This window comes from Condylura cristata, unplaced genomic scaffold, assembly GCF_000260355.1.
Source record: "Condylura cristata isolate star-nosed mole 26May11 unplaced genomic scaffold, ConCri1.0 scaffold00011, whole genome shotgun sequence".
NCBI classification, from domain to species: Eukaryota; Metazoa; Chordata; class Mammalia; order Eulipotyphla; family Talpidae; genus Condylura; species Condylura cristata.
Window position 1 is genome coordinate 11,597,201 of NW_004567112.1, and position 24,900 is coordinate 11,622,100.

Consider the following 24,900-nt stretch of genomic DNA (forward strand, 5'->3'; position numbering starts at 1 on the left):
CTCCAGCTCCACAGTCTCCATCTGCTCTCCTTTCCACACCCCACATTTTCCACTCTGGAGTTTCCGGCCCTCTAGAGTTCTCTGGCCCTCTCCACCCCCCTCACCCTCCCCGCAACTCCCCTCCAGCAAAGTAAAAGTTCCTTCTATTTCAGGAGCTGCTGGGCCAGCCCCTGGTTGACATTTGGGGCTGAGCTTTTGAAAGGATAAGAAGTGGCCTCTGCCTGTGTTGAATTACCCACAAGTCTGGCTACAAGGCAAGTGCCCAAGGCCGCCCACCACTGAGTGAGACAGAATCCCCAAGGAGGGGTCCAGAAACTCCTACTTCTAGCAAACTCCTAGGGTGTTCTGATGCACACAAAGCATGAGAATTAATCCCTTGTTTTGAGTGTGTCTAAGTGCCAAAGTGCAGCTGGGCTATACTGGAAATTTCATGAACTAATCTCATTGACAGGCCCTGAAACTCCTCCATGTAGGTCCCCAGCAGGACCAGCCAGGAGATGTGGATTCCAGTCTTACCTTAAGCTGTGTGGTCTTAGGCAAGTCACTTCCCCTCTCTGGGCCTCAGTGTTCTCAGCTGCAAAAGAAAGGGTCAGGGGCTTTTGGGGCCATCTTGCTTGTTCTAACATTTCCAGAATCCACTTGAGACAGGCTGTGTTGTAGGGTTGGCCTGGTGGGAAGGAGACTAGGGAGTGAGTTCAGGTTCCCCATCCTTGCCCTGTGGGGTGGCCAGCATTTACTGCTCAGGTCTCAGGCAAGACGGGGCCAGTATCTAAGTAGCCTGGCCTAGTGGGGTGCTGAGGAGAGGAACAACACTAACTCCTGCACCATAGCAGAGCCAGGCCAGGCCAGTCAGAGCTGAACCCATAGAGAGGCACAAGCACTCATGGTTCTGAGTATCAGGGCTCCAGCCCAGTAAAATGCCTCAGAACCAAGCTTTAGAGCCCAGAGAACAGCCAGAGAGCAAATGGGAGCAGCCAGGCAAGGCAACTCAGGGGGGTTCCTGGTGGGGTATCCCCAAGGGGGCCACCTTACAGAAGGTGCCGAGCACCCCAGAGGATTGTGCCATGGGGAACAATGCTGGCAGAAGGCCCCAGGGGCACCCTAAACATCCTGGAGCCTGAACTTAGGGCAGCAGAACCCACTTTAGGCCCATTTGCCACTCCAGCCAGCTGGCAAGTGGCCAGCAGTTGGAGGGAAGGATGTTTCCCCACCCCTGCTAGTTGGGAACTGGAGGCCTCAGCTCAGCCGGGGGCAGGCCACAATAGCTGGGGGTGGGGCAGGGGAGCAGCAACTGGCTCAACTGGAACTTTCCTCAGATCTACAATCTGCTCCCACTAATTACAGGCGGGCCCCCCCTCACTTCGCCCTCTGGGGCCAGACTGCCCAACCCCTTCCCGTTGACTCAGGAGAACTGCCAGCAAGAGGGGAGGACCCAGAGAAGCTTTCAGGCCATTCAGAGGACTGGCCAACGGGGCCTGGAGACTGGCATTGTTTGCGAGAAGAAACGCTTGAACTTGGATCATTATCCAAAACACAGATTTCAGAAACAAGCAAGATTCAGCAGCAACAAGTGCTTCCACCAGTTCTCTGAACCCTGAAACAACTGGGGAAGTGACTCAGGGGTTCCCAATATCATTGTCTCCTTTTGAGCCCAAATGAGCCAGATTTAGCAAGTCACAGGATTAACAAGGACCACCAGGTGGTCACCCCTACAGTAGATGCACACCCCCCCCATGGCCTGACCCTGGTGCAGGGGTCAGGGTTCAGGGTTCAGTCACCAGAAGACTGGGGGACACAGGTGACACAAGGGGCAGGACTGAAATGTCAAGGGGTCCTTCTCTCTGAGCCTCCGAAAGGGAATACAGCTCCCCACTTACCTGGCTGCATTCACCCCTAAAGGTTTCCTGGGATTTTCTCAGCAAAAGCTGTGTGTCTTGTCTTTCCAACCCTTTGGCAACATTCTAGACTCAGAGAGGAACCCAATCCCAACCGCTGTGCTCAGGGAGCTGCTCCGGCCCAAGTGGGGGCCCCCGGCAAGACACCCCCATACTCACTCGCAAGCTTTCAAATTCTCTTTATTAAAAATTATGTTTTCCCTTTTGTAAAAACAAACACTTGCGGTCAGTTATACAGATCAGGAAAAGTGGTGACAATTGATAGGACACTCAACAAATTCCAAAACTTTATAAATTCAAACTTAAATTAGCTAGCGCTTGTTATTTTGTTTATCTTATAAGCTCAAAAAACAAAGTCTGGTCCAGTTCAAGTATAATCTAACAGATCACGGCCTCAGACTGTCCAAGAAGGGGAAATTCCCGACCCGGTGGCTGTTGCTCATCCCAACGTCACAGTACCAATTCTTCAGGAATACTGTCTGGTTATGCTGCATTTCAGCTGTTTACAGTGAAAAGAGATAATATAGGCTTCCGTTATTGTAGCTCAGGGTACAGATGTATCTGTTGCTCAACAAAGCAGTTGCTCTTGAACAACCTTTTTTGGGGAGACACTTTGAAATGGTTGACAAACACTGATGAAAAGCTTTAAAAAAAGAAATCAATATTTTCCTGGTTGCCTCTAACTCTGCACTGTGTATGGCACACATAGGAATAAAAAGTGCAAATCACAGAGTGGGTGAAGGACCGTGCCAGTGGACTTGTATAAAAATAAATAAAAATAAATATATGTATATATGTACATGCAAATAGAGAATTTTGGATGATTTTTAAACTGAAGGTTCTGCTGGATGCGGGGTGGTGGGGGGGGCGAGTGGAGGGGTGGAACGGGTGGGGGAGGCCTTCTCTCCTCTCCCAGGGACTCTCTCCAACTTTCCAACATGGAGAAGTTCGGTCTAGGTCTATTGGCAGGGTGCCCTGAGACTATTGGGGCAGGAGGCTGTTTGAACAGCCCTCCGGTTTCCACGGAAACCCTGCTGGGAGGTGAGTGTTGAGGTCAGCTTCCACTCTGCTGGGGGAGGGGCTGCCAGCCACAGAAAGGCATGGCTCCATCCTCTGCTGGGCGCAGTATGTTTTTCCCAGCAAGGTCAGGCGAGGAGCCCAAGGAGTGACCCTAGGCTTGCATCCAGGGCTGAAAGACACAGAGTACAGAGTTAAAGGTTTTCTGAGAGACAGTGGCAGAGCCGCTGTCCAGAAACTGGGTAAAAACCCTGGAGGCAGCAGGAGATTAGGTCTGAGACTAGACACACATCCTTAAGTTCTGTTTTCTTCGAGGAACCCAGAGTTCCCGGCCCCACGTGACCTGAAGCTAGGTTCAGATTTCTTGCCTGCCTTGGCCTCTCCTCTCCGCACAGGTCCAGGCTGGATTTGCTTCTGGTGCTTGCCTGGTGCCCCTCTCAGCCCCCAACGGTTCCCTGCTTGTTGGGGACCGTTGCCCCAAGGTTTACCCATGACCGTTTTAATGCTCTACATTTTTATCCTCTCCGAGTCTGTTTCCTCACTGATAAAACATAAGGTCATCTGTCGACCCTTCTGCCAGTATTGTAGAAGACAGAATGTATAGAATATTCTTATCTACTATAAAAAGAAAAATGCAAAAATTAAAACAAAAAAAAAATCCTTTTGGAATTGTGCTCACCCAGTGGAAACAGCACCAGGCTCTCCTCAGACCAGCTGGAGGTCCTGACTGGCTGTGGTGAGCCCGATCCCCTAGCACCTTGTCCCAAGCCCTTCCAGGGGACTACAGCCTCAGACCCTGTAGCCCGACTGCGGCTGGAGTCTCCCAGTACCAGACAGCCCCATCGGAACAAGGGGTCTGCTCTTCATAACAACATTTCACATCGAAGTCATGCAGTGACCTCTGAGACGACCTTGACCTTGTGCCAAGCTGGAAAAGGCCCACCTCCAAAGAGCCAGCGTTCTTCCTTCCTCTCTTCTTCTCTTTCCTGAGCTTCTCCCCATCCCAGAGACCACTTAGAATCATCCCACTGTGAGGCCAGGTGGAGGCACCAAGGGTAACTCAAAGACAGATGCCACTTGTCTTTGTGCCCCAAGTCACTGCCACCCAGGGTAGGCCAGCGCGCCAGCCTTCGGCTTAAGCCTCTACCAAGTGCTGTTTCAGCTGGAGGAGAAGACACTTCTGTTCTCATTGTTAATCAAAACAAATCGTCCAGAATAGAATAAACCCTGGTATCTCCTGAAGTCAAGAGGAGGGGGTAAAAAGTGTGAAAGGAACATTCCAGAGCTTCCAAAAGAAAGGCTCTTTTCCTCCATGAAAGTAATTTAATTTTAGTTTAAGGCATGCATGCATCTGTCAGACTTCCAGAGCAATTGAGAGGATGAAGGAGCCATGAAAAACAGGGCTTTCCAGGGCAAATGGTGCAGCTAAAGGAATCCGGCTTCTCTCGGCTGCTGACGGAGGATGCCCCTCTCCAGGCGCAGGACCCGGTGGCTGCCCGTGGGTGGTGGACAGAGAATCTGCCCCACCTTCACTGCAGGGACTCAGGGTCCCCAGGAACTCTCTTCCTTGGAAAACAGCCGGGCCCGACCTGCCATTTCCCATCAAGAACTGAAACACTGAAAAATCCCTGAGAAGTTGGGTTTTATGGAAAGGAAATGACCCTTGGCACAGAGGAGGGAGCATAGGCAGGAGGGATGAATGGGGAAGAAGAGAGCGAGCGAGAAGCTAATTGCAAGAGGAAGGAAACAAGAGTCAAGGTGGAGACAGTTGACAGCCCTCAGGGGGCAGGACACCCCAAGAGGACACCTCCAGGGGCACTTCAGGGGAATCCTCAGGGCAAGCCCGGGCGGCCTGCCTGGCTGCCCTGCCGCCTGGCGTTAGCTGCTGCCCGCAGGCCAGGCCGCCCCTCTCATAGGCCCTCCTCTCCGTCCCCAGCAGCGGCCGGTGTCCTTCAGAGCTTCTTCCTTTCAAAGTGAGGCATGATTCCGCTGTCCTCGGGCCTTGTCGGGCTGCTCGCCCCCTCGGTCTCTTTCAGGCCCTCCTCAGCCAGCTGGGACAAGTACTTCTGTGGTGGAGAGACAAGGGACAGAGGAGGGAGGGAGGTCAGTGGTGACCTGGTGGCAGGGAGAAGAGAAAGGGGCGGGTGCCCTTCCCCCTCCCCCACTGTCTTTTTTTAGATTTATTTTTTATTATGGTAATATTGGTTTACAATACAGTAGATGATTCAGGAATATGGCGCCCCACCAGCTACCACCAAGTCCTCCACCACACTTTGTTCTCCCTAAAGCCCACTTCTACCAACCTATCCAACGAGTAGGACCCCCCCAGCTCCTTGTTCTACTGGCCCCTGTAGCCACTGCCCGTCTGCCCCTGTCCTGCTGGGGTGTCAGCGAGGCATGACTCTTGTGGAAAACGCAGACACTAACGGTAGCAAGCCCTGCACCACATGCTGCTTTAACAGGGGCAGCAGGCACTAGATGAAGGGTCAGCAGGGCTGGGGCAGTAGTGGGCATGCATGTGGGCTCTGCAGTCAGATGACCTGGGCTTACATGCAGGCTCTCAGCAGGCAGGTCACTTCACATCTCTTGCCTCTGCAAAAGGAGGACCATAATGGTACCTACAGACTGCTGTGGAGTCCGAGAGAGGGACAGAGAGCTGGCGGAGCTGGCCTCTCCCAAAGAGGCCTTCCATGAGGTGCCCCTTCCCACCTCATCAGAGAATCACTCATCTTCTCTGCCTCAGACTCCCAACCAGTATGACTCAGAGGGTCAGGTGAGAAGAGGGGTGCAGGCTGACTGGGACTATGTGGGGCCCTCAGCAGAGACAGGGGTTGGCTTCGGGAGGTGCGTGAGCCTGGCCTGAGGAGGGCTGCAGGTGGCAGGCCAGCCTCTCCTTTCTCAGCTCAGGGAAGGGAAACGTGTGTTTGGGAGGCAAAGGGCGGCAGCTGTGTGTGGGCATGCTGCTCTCCGAACCGGAGCTGGGGCAGCCTGTCCAGCACTGACCCTGCTAGTTCCAGATCCTTCCAGTGGATTCTCAGAGACATGACCAGCAGTGGGCACAGCAGGGGTGTCACAGAGAGAAAGAAAGCTGCTCCCACCTGTTCCCCGCCTCCAACAGCAACCCATGACTCCCTCAAGGCCTCCCAGTGGGTGCTAAGTTTACAAGTTGCCGGACGTAGGTGTCAGCCAACACCTGCTGCTTGAGTCTGGATTCTTCCCTTTCCACAAGTGTAACTTGGGGTGGGCTGGGCCCCCAACAGAAACCCTATCTGGACAGTCTGCGTGAGGCACCCAGCTCTCTGACAGGTGCAGCAGGGAAACTTGAACTGTGCTGGTGGGTCCAGGGCTTAGCCACTGTCTGGCCTGACATGCCTGGGGGCCATGGAAGGTGGCTCTTTTCTACTGTGGGAGGGGTCTGCCTGGGCGGCTGCCTAGAAATGCCATCCGTATCCTGGCAAAAATACAGGAAAAAAGTCAGAGACCCCGATGAGCGAACACTCTTCCTGACTTGCTGGGTGACCTTGAGCTGTGTGGTCTCCTTGGAGGCCACAAATTCCAGCCGAGAATGCCGGAGAAGATAAAAGGTTCAGAACTTGCTGGAAAGATTTTTTAACTGCAGGCCTCGCCCTGGAGAGGATGAATAAGCAGGTGTGGAGTGGGTCTAGGAAGCTGCATTTTTAAAGATGCCAATTAGTATGAATATCAATTAGGGGAATATCAGGACCAGATGATTTTCCAGATGCTCTCCAGCGCCATTATTCTGCAGGTTTCATCTTATGGGGGTGATATGCCGGGAGTAGACAGCCCCCCTCAGCTGGCTCTGTAGAACCCAGTCTGAGCCTTAGGTCTGGCCAAATCAGGGCTTCAGTGTCCTTCCCGGGGCAGGACATGACCTGGGCCCTTGGTCCCATGGATTCCAGTCACAGAGCAGCTGCTCCCTGGAGGGAAGTCAAGCCACGTAAATGACCGCTCGAGTTTGAGCACAGCCAATGACGGCCCCAGGAAGAGGGTGACCCAGGCCATGACCTTACAGGCCTCAGTTGGCAAGAGCCGCTTAGTAGAGTAAAGAGAGTCAAGTGATTAAGAATCAGGCGATCTGTCCCAAGGCTGGTAACTGACCACCTCCGGGGCGGTGGACAAATGATAATCTTTCTCCAATCTTGGCTCCCTCCTTTATAAAAAGAGAGTTGGCCCATATCAGGTTGACTTAATTAGGGTGCACATGTGAATCATCTGCAGAGCTTTCTCACATAACAAATTCCTGGGTCTCCCTGAATTCCTATGACTACCTATACTTTCAGACCACTGGCAGTTGATTCTGGCTCACAGCCCTGGTAAGAAGCGCTCGATGACAATTTAAGTGACAGTAACACCTGCCAGAGAGAGGGGACACTGCTGGGGGGGGGGGTCCTGAGCAGAGGCCTCACATGTCAAACACCCAGTGTGATTCTTTGTGGTGAAACCAGGGGGTGCTATGAGATACTGGCGGGTGCCTGACGGACCACACTTTCTGTTCCAGCCTAGATCAGAAGTTCATGATGAAAACCACATACTAATGTTACATATCAGTGTATATCATAGAACGTATCAGCACATTTCATGGGTATTAATGCATTTTTCTACGCACTTCTGAAGTTGAGATGTATTTTATAGTTGACAGCATCTCACTGTTCAGTGATAACATTCCCCCCCTCATTATAGTGAGAAATAGTGGGGTCTCACAATGGCTGGGCCCTTAGCTTGGGTGAAATAAGACATGTACATGTACAGTATTTCTTCTAGATCACCTCTTCATCACTAGAAAGCTTAATTGTTTTACTGAAGGTTTGTCTCCTGCACTAGAATGGAAGCTTGGTGCAGAGGACAGGGGCCCTGGCAGCCTCTGTTGCTCTCCGCCAATGTGTCCCTAGCACCTAGAACTCTCTGGTACACAGTGATAAAGAGCTATGCTCAAGAGCTGTAGTTTGGAGAAACACTTAAATAGAACATGAGAGTGGCTTTTAGCCAGCAAACAGGCACCTGCACAGGGAAGAGAAGCACAGAGAAACAGCCGTCTGAGCAGGAACACCCAGGCCTGGTGGCGTGAACACTAACCAGTTCCTCAGGTGGCACAAATTTTGGAAATGCTAACCCACACAGAAGGAGCAAGGTTGGTGCAAGGTGCCTTTTAGTCCCCTGAAGCTCGTTCACGAAAATGGAGGGCCAGGCCTCCACGAAGAGCAGGCCTGGAAGGTGCAGGGGGCATAAGAGCAGGCCCGGCATGCTAGGGGCAGGGGCCGTTACCTGTAGGTTCCTGTAGTGCACGGCGCTGCGGCAGTGGCTAATCTTCGCCATCTCCTCACTCGTGTAGAACAGCCCGCACAGCTTGCAGTAGAAGCCCGTCCTGGGCACCACGAACTCCACCCCTGGGAAGATGGGATGGAGAGGGGGGCCATTAGGAAGGCGGGGTGGGGGGGCAGCAGTGCTGCCAGCTGTCGGGCGGAAAGAGGAGCAAAGGGTGCCAGCGCTCTCTGACGCTGACTCTGGCCAGTTACCAGCTTCTCTGAGCCTCAGTTTCCTCATTTGCAAAACAGGCAGGGGGAGGACAGCACCAGTCCGCTGACAGGCGCAGGCAGGGAGGAGGGAGCCCCGGGAACGAGGCCCAGCTGTTGAGCTCGCAGCCTGCTTCCCAGTAAGGAGGTAGAAGGCGCTCCAGGCACCCCACGCTAGGGACATTTGGGGGGTCAGGTTGGATCACCTCCTAGACTCAGTGCCTTCTGCCCCTTTCATTTTTTTAGATTTATTTATGCACACAAGAACTGGGGTACAAGTTAGAGGTGCCAGGGAGGGTTGTGGGGGGTGGGGTAAGGTAGGTGAGAGGATTCACCAGAGACAGAGTGGGGAGCAGAACGGGTGGATTCACTGAAATACACTGCTGAGGGGGCAGGAGGAGAAAGGTGAGGTCTGCTGCACCCTGTGGGTCCGCTCCCTGGCTGGGGATTGAACTTGTGCTACAGTGGCTGCAGATAGCTTCACAGTGCTGCGTTTTAACCTGTTGTGCCACCAGGGAGGGCCCTGTGCCCCTTTTCTCAAGTAAAACAGTGTGTCACAAACATTTCTTTTCTCCCTCTAGTCTTTATGTCGGAACCATCAGCTCAGAGTGGCTGGCTAATATAAGTCCCGTGGTGCTGAGAGGCTTTTCAATTCTGAAGGGAGGAAGCCATGGCCAGTCAGAGAAGTATCTGTGACTGGGCCAGGGGGGTCATCTCTGAAGAGCTGGGGGCTCTGCTGCCTCCACGGAGATGCCTCAGGGACCCCAATTCTGCCCTCAAATGCAAGGTCAGCAGAGGGGAAAGAGCCAGTTCTGAGCGGGCACTGGCCAGGCACCAAGAAGCTGAACAACAGGAGAGGCGGCCGAACCCCGGCTGGGCCTCAGGCCTAGGCCTCGCATCCGGAAGGCGAGGACGCCCGCCCTGCTCCCGAGGCACTGGCTGGGAAGCACCGACTAAGACAGGGACGTGAGGGCTGTGAGCAGCAGGCCCCGTGGAACGAAAGACCGACTCCACCCGGCCACGGGGCCGGGCACTCACGCAATACCCTGGGCCCTGCAAGCGCTGCCCACCTGGGTGGGGATGGTCTGGCGGAGGCAGCTTCTCTAGGTGCAAGGAGAGAGGGCTGGGAGAAGAGCAGCTCCTCGGGGTGAGAGAGGAGACGGCACCCTGCGAGGGCAGAGCCGACCGTGTGTGGCCCCGAGTCCGGGACTTCCTTCATTTTCCCTCCTGCCTCCGTGACACGGAGCTGAGAGCAACTGGAGCTTCTCTCCTAGGAGCAGCCTAGACTTGCGATGTCAACTTTTGTTTTCGTTGCAAAAAAGCCACTTATCAGGGTGGAGGAGCAGGCCCAGGGGAGGTGGGAACCTGGACGCCTGCCCTGACGGATTGCTCCTTGTGGCTTGGGGCCTGGCAGACTCAGCCTCCTCCTTTCTCTAACTGCCACATTGGAAGCTGCCCTCAGCAGACAACAGCGGTCCCCAGAAGCCAGGGACCTTATTCAAGAAGAAGGAGGGCCCTCCACCTCCTCTTTCCCCCACCCCACCCCGCCTTGTTGCAAAAAGGGACCAGCTCTGCTTGTGGTCAGCCAGTTGGCCCTCCACCCTGCGTGGGCCCTGGCTCTTGGCTGTGGGCTGGCAGATAAACATTAAGCAAGACCGGCCTCTGTCCTCTGTTCCTGCAAAACAGTTCTCCCCTGGCTGATCCCAACGGGGAGCAGAGACCCACAATGCACTGGGGAAGCCCCACCAGGAGGCCCCAGGGAGTAGAGGTAGGTGGGTCAGAGCCAAAGCCTGGGTGGGGTCCCCAGTCAATACCTAACCATCAGCACTGGAGAAACAGAAAGCCAGGCGGACAGAGCAACCCCCAAACACTCTCCTAAATAACGGGGAGCTGTGGAGGGCAGTTCTAAGCCAGTACTGCCTCAGCCTGGGTGCAGGACCCCACTGGGTGGTGTCAGGAAGAAGCCCTGGGGTTCGCACTGCAGACCCCTGCTGAGGCCCCCCGGAATCCTCAGGTTTCCCAAAAGGCATTTAGTTCCTGTCCTGGGCCCCCTAGAAGGGGAGTAACTGCCTCAAAAACCTCTGGAGAGCAGGGAGCCAGGGACCCTTCAGCCCAAACAAGACAACTACCATCTGTGGGATTCTGGGTGAGAGTTCATGTGAACCAAGGCTCAAAAAAAATAGAGACTTGGAAACTGCAGTTTTAGTAGGAAGAAGCAGAAATGGAATTTAGAGTCACATCAACTGATTCTTTTATTCACATTGTGTGGCTTCAGGGACATCACTTAACCTCTCTCTGACCTGAGCTTCCTCATCTGTAAAAGAGGAATAACATGCCACAGATGGTGTTAGGAGAAGCACCTATCATTCTGCCTAATGTCAAAAACATCAGTTTCCAGACACATTTTTAACATTCCTCCACGAGACCACTGGCCAGCACGCTGACATTTCCACCCTCCACCTTTTGACCAGGGCGGACCTGAGAACCCCGAATCCATCTCCCCTGTGGTGACTGCCAGTCAATACTTGGCCATCAGCACCGGAGAAGCAGAAAGCCAGGCGGACAAAGCAGCCCCCAAACACTCTCCTAAGTAACGGGGAGCTGCCGAGGGCAGTTCTGAGTCAGTACTGCCTCAGGAAGCCTCTGGAATGTGAGAGCCAAGTGGAGCGGCAGCATTAAGAAAAGACTCCCACAGCCTGAACGAGTTCTGGAACCATCGGTCCTCCCATTTTTCAGCTTCTGTTAAGTACAATAATTAAAACTACATTTGCCTTCTAATAATAGCTCCTGGCTTGCGTATGACTCCATCATCCAAGCAATGCCTGCGATGGGTGGAGGAGAGCTTGCCTTTTGCAGGCAATGCCCTTGGTTCTGGTAAGACCAGGCTCAAGCTCTAGGGGTCACTGGAGCGGGCAAGGAACACAGCAATGAAGCCCTTCCCCTCCACGCCACCCAGACCCTGAGCAGTGAGACTTTGTCTCTCTTTCCTCCTGGAGGTGTGCCCCATCCTGACACCCCTTACTCTGCCTCCCTGCTCTCCACAGAGGAAGAGCCTGAAAGTGGTCCCCCACATCCCCGGAAATGGCTGTAGTCATGAACAATCATGACAGAGCAAGGGTTATGCAGTCCCAGGAAGAGGAAGCACAGTAAGTCTCACACTTGGGTGTGTGATGTAATGTACAAATAATCACAGCAGACAACCCTCCCCTACAAGTATCCATTCATTTCATCCTCAAGATAGCCCTACAAGGTAGGCTATTACTACCCTATTACAGGCAGAAAGCCAAGCAGGGAGGATACATTAGCTGTTCTTCTGACTCCTGGATTTGAACCCGGGAGTCAGATTCCAGTGCCTGCGTTCATTACCACTGCACAAACACTGCCCTTTCTATACTGCGCCACCCCCCTGGAGGAAGAGTGCAGAGCGGTCTCATCTGGGAAATGCTGAGCTCTCAGCTGGACTTGCTGCATGATGTTGGCTAAGTCTCTGGGCGTCAGTATCCCCATCTCGCAAATGTGGAAAATAAGACCATCACCCTCTCTAGGAGATTAATGCGGTAACGAGTCTCCAAGATGGTACCAAGTACAAAAGTATAAGCTGTGTGAGCCCCAATCTGGACACAACCCAAATGCCCATCCACGGATGGATGAAAAAGCAAAATGTGGCCCATCCACAGCCACAAGCAATACTCCTCAGTAATAAAAAGAAGGCAGCTAGCAATAGACTCCACAGCCTCAAAATAATCACACGGAGGGTGGAAGTTAGACAAAAGCAACACATACTGTAGGGTTTCCTTTCTATATAATTGCAGGTTGCGAGCTCATAGTGGGAAAAAAATCACATCCGTAGTGACCTAGGGATTGAGATACAGGGAGAGAGGTTATAAAGGAGCCCCAGGAAACCTGGAGTGGGAGGTGGGGTGATGAGTAAGCTCACTGTCTTATCATGGTCACGGTCTCATAGGTGTATACATTTGTCAAAATGGATCCAATCGTACACTTAAATATGCGCATTGACATCAATAATTGACACCAATTATACCTTAATTGAGCTATTAAAAAACAAGAATGGGGTACCATTTTCCTCCTAACAGATTGGTTAGGATTAAAAACTGATAACATCCAATGTTGGCAGGGAGAATGAGAACATTCGGTCAAGGTTGCGGTGGAAACTGGTATAATCTTTTTGGAGAGCAATTTAGTAGCAATTATGAAAAGCTGAAATGCAAACATGCAGAGGCCCTCAAGCCCCCGGCAAGGACGCTCTCTAGCAGGAACACTGGCTGGCACACAAAGGCAGCAGCCACATCTGGGGGCCGCAAGCCTGGAGGCAGCGCTCGGGGAGCCAGGGAGTCAGCACTCTGGGGTCTGCATCCTGACCCCCCTCTTTGCTGAGCTTTGCTTTGAAACCCTGCAGATTCCCTATCTGCAAACGGATAAAAGATCCCCTCGCTCATGGGGGCTTTGAGAGAGTTCGATGAGAAGATGCACGCAAAGCCCCAGGGACCGTGCCTGCGTGGCAAATGATAAAGTAAAATCTTAGCTGTGATGGCATTTTAATATTGGGGGGGAATTGAAACTGTCCTTAATGATTCTCCCGTAGCAGTGAGTTACAGAATGAGTATCTTTTAAGATGGAATATTTGCAATGGTTAAAAAGAATACATTCCCTCCATGTGGCAAGAAGCCATCGCCAAGACGCACTGTTAGGCTTAAAAAGCAAACTGCCAACTTTATGTGTATACTGTCATCCACTGTTTTGGGGGAAGGGGGGGAAACTGTCTGTGGGTATGATAGTGGTTTTTCTGGAGTTAGGGTGTATCTTCTGGAGGGAAGAGATACAACATTTAATACTTATTTTCTATGGTTCTAATTTCAAAATTCTGTTGCAATAATCTTTTGCACTTTATATAGTGAAAACAGCAACAAAAAAGGAGCACAAATTACAAAGTAACAGAATGTTTTCTTAATTTTTGCCTTTATGTGTCAATTAGAATCCAAATTCTTGGCTACGGGAGACTTGTATTTGGCATGGGCAGTGCCACCCAGCTGCTCAGTCAATGACAGCAATGAAGAATGCACAGATGACCAGCCCACCCGCTGCCACCCTTCCCCTGCCATTTTCCCAGGATGGAAATACCCAGGGTCTTCAGGTGATTACTATTGCTCAGCTTCGGGTGAGTATTTCTATGTTTAGTTTTTTTCTCTCACAAAAAATAGGATGTTTGGTGGCCCCTCTGGTGGCACAGGATGTTATGTCTCAGCACTATGAAGCTGAGCCAGCCACTGTAGCACAAGTTCGATCCCCAGCCAGGGAGCTGACCCACAGGGCGCAGCAGACCTCTCCTGACTTGCCCACTGCCCCCTCGGCAGTGCATTTCAGTAGATCTGCCTGTCCTGCTCTCCACTCTGTCTCTGGTGGATCCTCACCGCCCCCCCCACCTCTGGCCTGTACCCCAGCTCTTGTATGCATAAATAAATAAATCTCACAAAAAAGGGTATTTGCTTTCTAAATCTGACTCAATGAAACTGGTACCTCTGGAGGGTAGAAACAGTAAGAACATTTAAAGGAAGAAAGCGAGCTCCCCAATGGGAAGGGTGAGCCCCATTCCCTGGCCTGGCCTCCTGCAGCAGGAACACTGGTCCCTGTCTTCAGCAAGCGCAAGCACCCCCCTGCGCCCCTGTACCCCGCCCGACTCTCTCGCCTCCTCTCACTGCCTTCCCCCCTTCCTGGGTCATCGCAAGGACCACGGGGCGGCTGCCTGGTTAGCAGCGGTGTCAGAGCCAGAGAACTTTATCCCTCTCCTAAGACTCGAGTTAACCCTCCTCTTGGAAATGTGTGATAGGTGATTCTATTCTTAACTTCCCTCCCTGCCCCGGCTCCGAACACTGCCAGCACTGAGGAACCCTAGTATGTGGTCTACTTCCATATGCCAGGCAAGAGCCCCCAGCCCGCCACCCCGGGCCTCCAAGAAGAGCCTGTTCATGTGTCTGGTAATGCGTTTAACCTGCCTTGTTGATAAAGGTCTTAGAGAGACTGGGAAAAGTAACACAAAAGTCCCACTCAGGGAATGACTTGTCTGAGGACACACAGCACTCAGTAAGAGAACAGATGCGACACCTCACACTGGTTAGTGCTCTTCTGGCAGCGAGGCCGGGTCTGTGCCACACCGCTGCCTCAGAAGCTGGTCCCCGGAAGAGGAAAAATGCAGCACTGTTTGGGAAGCAGGTGGGAGGCAGCACAGAGCGGAAGGCAGGTGCACAGCCTTTGGGCAGCTGGGCAGCTGGGCAAGGCCTGGCCCCGTGGGGAGCTGAAATCGCCTAGCGGGCACCCCGCGGGGGATCCAGGTGACTGCGTCAGACTCACAAACAAGAACGGCCAGGCTGTCCCGGTTCTAAGGGGCTGCTGGGCAGCTGCCATTTTGTGGAGCTGGGTTCCCGGAAAGGGTCTGGTGTCTGTCACCTACCTAGAGGAATGCTAAGTTCACTGAACATATCCTCTGGGTCCCAGGAAGGCAAAGCAAGGGGCTGTTTCAGCTCCACCTCGTGGTCTGGCGACCTCACGTCCAGAGGCTTCACTTCCACGTAGCTGGAGTTTTCTGCAAAACATGAGTCCGGGCAAGGAACCAATGAAACACTCAACACTGCAGTTCTGCTCCCTGCACGGTGTGACCGGGGATTAAGCCTGCGACTGCTTAATAACGTGAGGCTGGGGCGCTGGGTGCTAATTAGAACCAAAGTGCTATCATTAAGGGCTTTTTCCACTGCCAAAAGAATGCCACACACAATCAATCTTGGCACACCTCTGCCTTGGATGAGAAGAGGGGGGCTGGGTTGCTGCAGCCTTGGGCTGGATGATCCGCTCCGGCCTCCCCACCCCTGACTCAGTATCACCCCATCTCTGCAGGCAGAATTATGGAAGGGCAAAGATTGTGCTGACATCCACAGGAGCACGGAGGCTGGCCAAAGGCAACGCCATCCGCGCCCCAAGCGTGTGGAGCGCTGTTATTAAATGTGAACCCCAAACACTGGGGAAGCTAATAAGCCATGAGCACGGTGCGTGTTGAGACTTATACTGCCAAATGGAAAGGACTCAATCAGAGCAAGGTGAAAATTCCGCTCCGCCTCTGTTCCTGCCTTGGCGAGACAGGCCCGGGCCTTGTGTTTCTCTAGCAACAGGAAGGCAGAAGGCAGTTATGGCAGAGTTTCCATGGAGACTCAGACCCAGGCAGGTGGAAAGCAGCTCTGGTCAGCTCAGCACGGAGGACGGCGTGGCCTCCACACCTGCCAGCTGCACCAGCCCCACGTGCTGGGTCGAAGCCTTTCGCCTGCAGGTTGTGCCCCTGAGTCCTGTCCCCCCATTTCAGCCCCTGATACGCCACGACTCTGTGAAGTGATGGCCATGATTTTTACTACGAGAATATCAAATGTCGAGGGCCACTCCTCCCCCCCGCTCCCTCCTCAGCCCTTAATGGTTCTGAGTTTCCACTTGGCAGAGAGGACAGGGCTTAGCCTATTTTAAACTCTCTTTCATGATGTCATAGTGCCGGGCACAGCCACATCACCTCCAACGGGAGGCAGAGGAGATCCCAGGACAAGTCCTGTTTCACCATCAGGCCCTGAAGAAAAACAGGTCTGCAGTTGTAAGTAGTAAGGAACGAGCCACGCCCCTGAGCAGCCCCTCACTCCTCCCGGGCCCACTCCCTCCTCCAGCGGCCACACTTCCTCCACCCTGAGCCCTGGAGAAGCAACCGCCAGGGCGGTCCTCTGCCGTGCAGGTACCAGAGGCCGCTCACTGACCCCCAGAAGCCCAAACTCCTCTGCCAAATAATGCAAACGCTGGCCAGTTTTAGTTGTCAGGGCCCATCTGGGCTCCTGGAAATTCAGAGCAGCCATTCTATCTTAGTTTGCGTTTCGGAAAATGCGTGGCCTCTCTGATTCCCTTTACACCCTTGGTCTGAAAGCTCTACTAGTCTAGGCAGGCTTTAACAGCCTGCTTTCTGCACCAGCTCTAACACGAGGTGAAACCTTCCTCTGTCCATTCCAGCCTGCCCATGCCCACACACTTCTCCAGGTGAGCAGCGGTCCGGGCAACCCAAACACATGAGGAAAGGGGAGGTAATTACCCGGGGTCAACACTCCTTGGCAAGCCTGGCTTTGGAGCTCAGTTCCAGTGGGGGAGCTGGGCTTGTCTTCCAGGGGGCTGCCTTCACGGGCCCCATCTTCCGGAGTCTCCCTGGCCTTGCGGTCATCGAGAGATGGGCTGGGCTGCTGGGCCCTCTCCTCAGCTGCCTTGGGGGAAGACATTTGCTGGACTGCAGGGGCCGGGCACACGTCTGAGCTCTCCACGGCCTTAGCCTGCTTCTCGTAGCAATCCGAACCCTCCAGGGAGAGGCCAGTCTCACATTCAGCTGGCTTCCGCTCAGCATCCAGATTTAGGCTGGGCATTTCCACGTCCATGTCACTGGGACAGCTCGTGGAAGCAGAAGGCAGTTCTCTGGGCGACTTAAGGATGATTTCTGAAGCCCCATTACCAAGGGTGTGGACTCCCTTCTTGGTGAAATCCTTGGCTAAGTCCAAATCTAAGGTGGTTGTCACACAGGGACACATTTCTGGGCAGATTTTGTCCTTCTGGTCAATGGGCACAATTTCTTCCAGCTCTGGGATATCCGGCTCCATGATGAAATCTTCTTCTTCCCCAACCTCATCCACGGTGACCAGCTCCTCCATGTTTGTGGGATACCAGCTCTCCCCCTCCGCCTCACTTCCGCTCTCCCAGTCTTGCTGCTCCTGAACAAAATTGCAGATCACATGTTACAGGGTGACCAAGGATCAGGTCATGGTATTGAACCAGGAGACACAAATTTAGCAAGGAACTATGAAGCCAGGATCCCTGGAAGCTACTCGGGGGGGATGAGGACCTGGAACCCTATCAAGTCCCACATCACTGGTTCACCTCAGGCAGGCTCCAAACAGCACAGCATTTGGAGTGAGTCCTGTGGTTAATCCACCATCTTTAAAGTTGCACAGAGAATGTCAAACTCTAGTATGCAGAAGGTGCTTGAGAAAGGTTCCACATCCATTACCATGGCTTGTGTTCCGCCGCTCGGCACTTTCCCTGGCATCCAGCAGCCCACCGACCCAGCAGCAGCCTCAGAGGCTTCCCTGCCAGAGACACACCACCCCACCCCACCCCCAACCCCCCGATCCAGAAAGACACAGAGCTGGCCACAGTTCAAGCGCCTTTCTGCATGTGGTGGCAGCCTCGGTACCGTAACTGGGCTTTTCATTTTGATTAAGTCAAATAAGCTTTACAAGCACAGTGGATGGCATGTTCATCCAGGGTCTGGGCCAGCTGAGGTCAGGGCGCCAGCTCGAGTGCCCGAAGCCCCCCACCCCCACCCTCTCCCCAGGGACCTGCCTATTTTGGGAGCCTGGCTCTGAAGCCTGAGTCTTTTTTTGGGCACATGTTTTCTCTTATGAGTGTAGCCAAGTCACTGGAGAGTGAGGTAAAGCCCAGGCATGTGGTTAAGATCTCCTCAATAAAGACCGCCCCAAGATGCTAGGCACAAGTTCCTCCTCCCAGGATGGGGGTGGGGGTGGGGTTTGGGGGGAGGACAGCAGGGGTCTTGCAGATGAGGGGGCATCAGGACAAACTTTACCTGCTTTGCCCTTGCAGTTTCTGCATCAGAGAACTCTGTTTCTTTCTCCTGCCTGCATGCTGGTGAGGGGCTTTCTTCCCTGCCTTCCTGTCCCTCTTTTTCAGCCTTTCCAAAGGAAGAACAAACAAGTCAGTAGTAAGCAATGGAGGAGGAAGGGGGGGGATGCGCCACAGGAAAGACACTGGCATTGGCAGGCTCCCAGCTGCCAGGTGTGTTTTACGCACCTCCTCCTCCTCACAAAACTCCTGGTGCTATTAGCATCTTCATTTCACAGATGAGAAAATAGGCTCAGAGAAGTTGAGCAACTTGCCCAAGATCACACAGACAAATGGCCACAGAAATATCTTCACAGCTGACCTGATGGCTTAGGGGGACAGAAATCCCTGAACTAACTGGCCCAGGACCTAGCGTGGCCATGTGTCTGCAATAGATGTGTCCTGGCATAAAGAAATTACATCCCAGGTACTTCTTGGTAGGAAGTAGGTTGTGATCCAATCAGTGATGCTCCCCTCTATTCTGGGAGAGGGACTTCCTTCGAGTCCCTCTCCCAAAATAAGTCCCGTATGTCAGTGCTTGTGCCCAGGGAAATTGACAGCAGGAATTTGGCTTGAGAATCAGGGTCACTGACCAGCAAGCCAGCATCCACACACCTGCTTTTGTCCATTCTGTGAGCTAATGACATTGTTCGCATTTTTAAATAGTCATTTTTAATGATTATGTAAGTAGCCATATAACATCTTCATTTTGCCTCCAGGCCCACACAACATAAAGTGCTAACTAGCTGATGTTTTGTAAGAAGAGTTTGCCTACCCTGTTTTGGGGAAAAAGGCTTCCAGGACATAAACTTAGGCCACCAAATCAATGACTGTTCCTGGCCTTCCTCAAGGACAAACTACATTTTCTCAGAACTCTCAGCTGTGGCTGATTCAAAGGAAGCGGCTCCAGTTCTGACATTCACCAATGAGACACACACCCCTTGAGCTAAAGGAGCCAGCTGGAGCTGCAGCTTAGCGACAACCGTTTAACCAGTTGTCACCAGACTGAAAATGACAGCTCAGGTCCTCGTTCCAGTGTTTGGTGCAAAAGATGCCACAGAGACATCTTCTGTGCTAACCTACATTCAAGCCTTTCCAGCTGCCTGGTTAGCCACGAGAACCTGCAGCTTCTATCAACAGTGGATCCTCCATGCAGGTCCTACTGGTCCCTGGAGTTACAGAGACCACCGGGCCTCACACTGCCACTGTGGGTATGACAGTCTATGACAGTTTACGTGAGTGCCCACTTGGGTTGCTCAGGGCACAACCCAGCTGACTGCACCCCACGGTCCTGGTTGCCGTGTTCCCCAAACTGTGCTTCATCTGACTTTGCTGCCCTACGATGGAACTCACAGAAAGGATGCTGCTTTTCTTCATGTCTGTCTCTCTGGATAAATCATCCATGGCTCTCCCTTATCAAAATAAATGGTAAACTTCCCAAGCAATTCTTGCAGTCACACTCCTAGGTTAAAGGAGTAAAGAGACCATCTCCACTTTAAGCCAGGAGAAGCAGGGGAGGCCTGGCCCAGCCTAAGGCCTCCACAGGCAGACCCCTTTTTGCACGCCCTGGAAACAGGGCAGTGCATCTCAGCAGACTGCTCTGCCCCAGGATCGCTTTCAGTTAAGATCAGAAGCTTAAAGGGAGCAGACAGATGCAGCCAATACGTACCCGCTGCCCAGATCAGCTAATGGACCAACATTTTAGGTCCGTGCGTTGGAGCAGTTTCATCTCCTGGCCACCCAACTGGTCTGCTGCTTCTCCTACTCTGTAGCCTCATCCCAAATGTAGTCTCCCCAATGCAATTAAGACAGATCATTCCCAAATGAAAAAGCTTATCACAGCTGCCTACGTCTTCTTCTCACTCAAATATTTCTTTTGCTTCCGTTTACAATTAAGGCAAAAATCTTTCACCTGCATACAAGACCCTGCTGACAAATGAGTCTCACCTCTCACCATTTTGACCCTGGTTTTCTCGTCCAACGCTGGGGGCTAACCACAGGGCCTTTGCACATACTGTTCCCCCCGTCTGCTCTCCTTCCTTTTCTTGCAGTAAATACTCACCAGTTCTTCAAATCTCAATGGTCACATCCTAACCCAGGCACTGTGCACCTCATCACCTTAGTAATCAACACTCACTCTTTTACTCATTTGAGGAATTAACTAGCGTGACTTTCTACTAAACCATGAGTTCTATAGCTACAGGGTCATCTCAGCTCTCTCTCACTCTAGCCCTGGTGCTTGGTGCTCCATGGATTTTGGTGAGTAAAAGAATGGAAGTTACTAGAAGCGGTAGAGTGAAAAATGAGCTTGTAACTGTGTGCAGGGATGCTGGGGTCTGTCTGGGCTCTGAATTGAGTATAAATGATTTTTCTTCCCCCCTCCTATGGATTATTTGTACTGAGGGCTACATCTGGCCCCCAGACACATTTTGGGCCATACGCTTTCTAAAACAGGGGAAATTTCATGTAGCGATCTGGCCTTCGCTCTTACACTAAGTGTGAGATCTGAGGGCACAGAGGCCCGCACGCTGTCACACAGGGAGGTGAGCAGTCGAGGACTGCTCCAACACACAGCCCCGCCCCCTCCTCTGATAGCCCCTCTCCACCACCTCTCTACCAGTGCTTCATTACACTACCTGGTCTGCGTTCCCTGCCTGCCCCCACCTGGATGGATAACCCCAGGTGCCCCTTTTGGGAAGGTGGAGGGGTGCCTCGTGATGTTCTCCTTCCTCTCAGGGTCTTGTGGTGAGGATGTTCTTACAGCCTCAGCCACCCTCAAGTCCTGAGACGCACACACTGGCTTCTCCAGCACCGGAGCTTTTTCTTAAGGTACCATACCCCAAAAGCACAAGTTCCTGAAAGAGCTGCATGAGTCTTGTGATCACACACACCCATTCCAAGGTAGAGAACAAGGCAGAGGAGAGCCTGCCCCTCTGTGCCCCCCCATATAGCCCCTCCACGCTCAGACTCTCTTATAAACATGGCTGGCTCAAGGTGCTCAGGATCCAGCATAAACCCTCGGCCCGGCACAGGAGGTCCTTCCCACCCCACCCCACCCCACCCCATCCCCCTTCCCTAATCTTATCTCCTGGGCTTTCCCCTCCCAGCCAACTTTGAGAAGGACATGCACCATCTAAAACACTGGGTTCTTTAAGCGGACCGCCATTCTCCACCCTCTCCCCACTCTTTCAATGTAGGCAGCACTGGCAGGAAGGAAGTCTAAGCCAAATCAGTACATTGACTTGGTACCCAGAGTCCTCTTGGTGGCCCACTGTGTGAACCGAAGTTAAGCAGTAGGTTGTAACTCATCAGACGCTTGGATGAAAGGTGCCAGCCAACTGCCAGGCACTTTTATGACAGTGGCAGTCACCACGGTGGACAGTGTCAAGAGAAACACCCCAAGGTTGGGCACCCAATATAATTTAGGGGGTGGTGGCTGCTTCTCTTTTATTGCCTCTCATGAAAGCCTGGGAATTGGTGGGCACTTCTGGCAAGAGCATGGACCAAAGGTGTAATCTCCCTGGCAGAGTCTGTGGGTGCAAACACCTGAGGGCCGCTCCACCCTGGACAGACAGGACCCGGGGAGGCCTCGGCACTGCGTCCCTGCCCTGCGTCTATGAAGACGGCCAGTCACCCCCGCATCACTCAGCCCTGCCACTCCCCACTGCCTGTCCTTGGCAACTCACCCCAGTGCTGGGCCTCAGTTTCCTCACCTACAGCAATAATAGCACCGGTGTGATGGGCTGCCTAAATGGGGAAGACTAAATGCCTTGACCGAGATAAAGTGCTGAGCACCAAAACTCATCAGCATTCCATTCAAGCGATTTCCCTCCCTACCTCATTCTCCACTGTCCTGCTCTCTCTTCTGTCATCAGCTCCTTCTTGGTCTCTGTCAGGTCTCCTGGTTCTCGTTTTCTCACTCGGCTTGGGCCTGGCGCTCTCCAGGGCCCGCGTGACCTTGGGCTCCAGGCCATCTTCCTTGCCCACATAGTCGGGGTGGAGGTGTCTGCTGTCCCGCAGCCTGGCCTCATCCTTCCTCCTGGACCGCCCCGGGGCCTCCTGCTGCTTCAGGTACTTGTCCGACTTGCCTTTGGGCTCCTTCCGGTAGTAGCCATCTTCCCGGCTCTTGTAGCCAGCCGCAGAGTGGAGTGCGCTGGGGGACCCCGGCCTGGGGTGCTTGTCTCGGTGGCCCCGCCCCCCTTCCAGCCGCTCCTCTAACTCCCCTTTGTCCAGCGGCCTGGGGTAGTGTTTGCGATCGTGCGCCCATGAGTCTGTCCTGTCCCTCTTGTCCTCCCCATTCTCCCTCCAAGGGGCCGGCTCCCGCTCCTCCTCCCTCCTGGCGTAGGGAGAGTGCTCCCAGGAGTCCCGGCTGTTGCCCCAGTCGGCCCGGCAGGGCCCAGGGGGGCTGTGGGAAGAGCTGCAGGAGGTGAAGCTGGGCGTGAGCGACCTGCTCACCGGACTGCGTGACCGCGGCCTTTCCGGGCCGTATCTGTGTGGGGCAAAGGAGCAGGTTTTAGCATCTGCGCCCCTCCCTGGAGCCCCCACACCCAGGCAGACCCTGACACGCACAGATGTGCGTGCAGGCAGCCCCGCCCTGCCACGCCCTCTTCACCATGCGGGAATGGGACTGGGGAGGCAGCCTCCCCTTACACCCCAACCCTTCTGGGGGAAGGATTTTCTCTAAGCCAGGCCTGGCTGCTCTCTGACCTTCTGCTCATTCTGCTCCAAGACTGGGGGGATCATTGGGCTATTGGACTCAGTCCCATCCTCCCTCCTCTTGGAAGTCAGTGGGAATGGAGTGGGGGTGACCTGGCCCAGCGGGTGGGCCTGGCTGCCCAACCCCCCAGGGTCACTTAGCTGCCTCTTGGCTACAGGACTAGAAGCCACTCCTCCCCCTGGTGACATCAGGAATAAAGGTGAACTCAGGGGCTCCTCCATAATCCTGCCTATCTCTCACCTCAATCTGTTCTGGGCTTGGGCATGGAAGCGGGTTGCTACTTGCTGGAAGGCGAGAGAGGCGACGGATGGGCTCAGAGAGTCCAACACAAAGAACTAGAAAAGCCTTTTAGAGTTGGAGGAGCCCGCAGCGCCCTGATCTGCTCGAGTTTCAGATGAAGGCCCTGCGTGAGGTTCCGAGCGAGGCTTCTAGACCCTCACCCACCACCCACGCTGCCAGGGCGGCAGGGCCATGGTGTGGCTTATGCATGGCTTTGGAATAGCCAAGCAACCGCCATTCAAAAAAAGGCCACAACCCACATGTCTACAGACACAAACACAAATATGCCTGAAATGTGGGTAACCTGAGTCATAGACCAATATTCCGACAGGTGAGCAAGTTTTCAGGTGGTTCCCAGGTACAGCTCTCACTGACCGTAGGACGCAGCGCTGTTGCGCTGCTCACTAGGCCGGGGCTGCCCAGAGCCTTGAGAGACCAGTCTTGGGGAAACCATCGGGTCTGGCCTGCACAGGGAGACTAGAGTGCCATCGTGGCAACCCTGGATCCACCAGAGACAGAAACAGCAGGCTTGCTGTTTTCCACCCCACAACCCTTACGGATGGTATGGGGCAGTGACAGTGGGAAAACCTTACCCCGTTGGCGAGGGCACCATGCCAGCTGGGAGAAATGACTTGGAAAACAGAGGGCATTCAGTGTTCAGAGTGAATCACCCCTCACGTAACTGTTTTTTGTTTGCTTGTTTCTGACCATCTACAGTCCTCTATCTATACTCAGCTCATGAAAAATCAAGAACCGGCTCTAAATAGAACATGTGTGCCCACGCATTTTCAGGCTGGTTTTAACCAGAGTGCAGACCACCCCCAAAGTGCCAGGTATCAACAGACGCCTCCTCCCAGCAACATTTCTTTCCAACAAAGGAGGCGTGGCTAAGAGGAAGCTGGGCACCCAGGACTTCACTGAGGTTACCCTGAGGGGCCCTCCGGCTGGCCTGAGGCTGTTCATTGGGCAGGTGGGGCCTGGACTGGCTGGGGGCCAGGGCTGGGCTAGAGCAGAGCACAGCATGACTCCATACCGCTAAGAATGAGAAACAGCGTCCCTCCTGCCCAGAATCTGCCGAGACAGAGGGCTGGGCCTCACCTGTCTGCTTCCCGGAACATGTCCCTCTCCCTCTGGGAATGGATATCCTGGATGATGGCAGCCACGGTCTTCCCAGGTTTCTAGGCAAAGGTAGAAAAGTCACCATCAGAACACAGATGATCTTCTAAACACAAGAGCAAAGCAGCTGGGCTTGGGTTCATCGTCCGGCCCACCAAAGGGAGAAGTGGGCCGCTTTTTTTTTTTTTAAGATTTAATTATTTATGCACATAGAACTGGGGTACAGGCCAGAGGTCCAGAGGCAGTGAGAGGATTCACCAGAAACCAACGGGGGAGTATAACAGGCAGATCGATGAAGTGCACTGCTGAGGAGAGCAGTGGGCGGGTCAGGAGAGTTCTACTGTGCCATGTGGGTCACCTCTGGGCCTGGGGATCGAACTCGCACTGAAGCTGCAGTCAGCTTGCAGTGCTGCATCCCAACCCATTGCGCCACAAGGAAGGGCCCATAAGTGGGGTCATAACTGTGTTTTGGAAGAGGATTTTGATTGGAGATAAACTAACAGCATTCAATGTAGGGAGAAAGACTAATTTTAAATGGTCAATAAATTATTTCATCTTTTGAGTCCCAGTCCACATACACTAGCAAGCTACAAAATGCAGATGGTAACTTGATTTATCTCCTACTCTCCCTATTGGCACCAGTTTTGTA

At 53.4% G+C, this 24,900-nt stretch overlaps 1 protein-coding gene across 1 annotated transcript in view; it reads right to left on the minus strand.

Moving 5' to 3' along the window:
* Positions 1-2,767: 2,767 nt before the first annotated feature.
* Positions 2,768-24,900, minus strand: part of RBM20 (RNA binding motif protein 20) — a 165,970-nt gene continuing 143,837 nt past the window's right edge. The window contains exons 8-14 of the mRNA XM_012723402.1: positions 24,234-24,313; positions 21,977-22,628; positions 18,105-18,209; positions 16,569-17,232; positions 14,910-15,041; positions 8,196-8,317; positions 2,768-4,978 (exon numbers count right to left, since the gene is read on the minus strand). Of these exons, the coding sequence (XP_012578856.1) occupies positions 4,865-4,978; positions 8,196-8,317; positions 14,910-15,041; positions 16,569-17,232; positions 18,105-18,209; positions 21,977-22,628; positions 24,234-24,313 (1,869 nt within the window). The 3' untranslated portion in view covers positions 2,768-4,864. The remainder of the gene's footprint in view (positions 4,979-8,195; positions 8,318-14,909; positions 15,042-16,568; positions 17,233-18,104; positions 18,210-21,976; positions 22,629-24,233; positions 24,314-24,900) is intronic.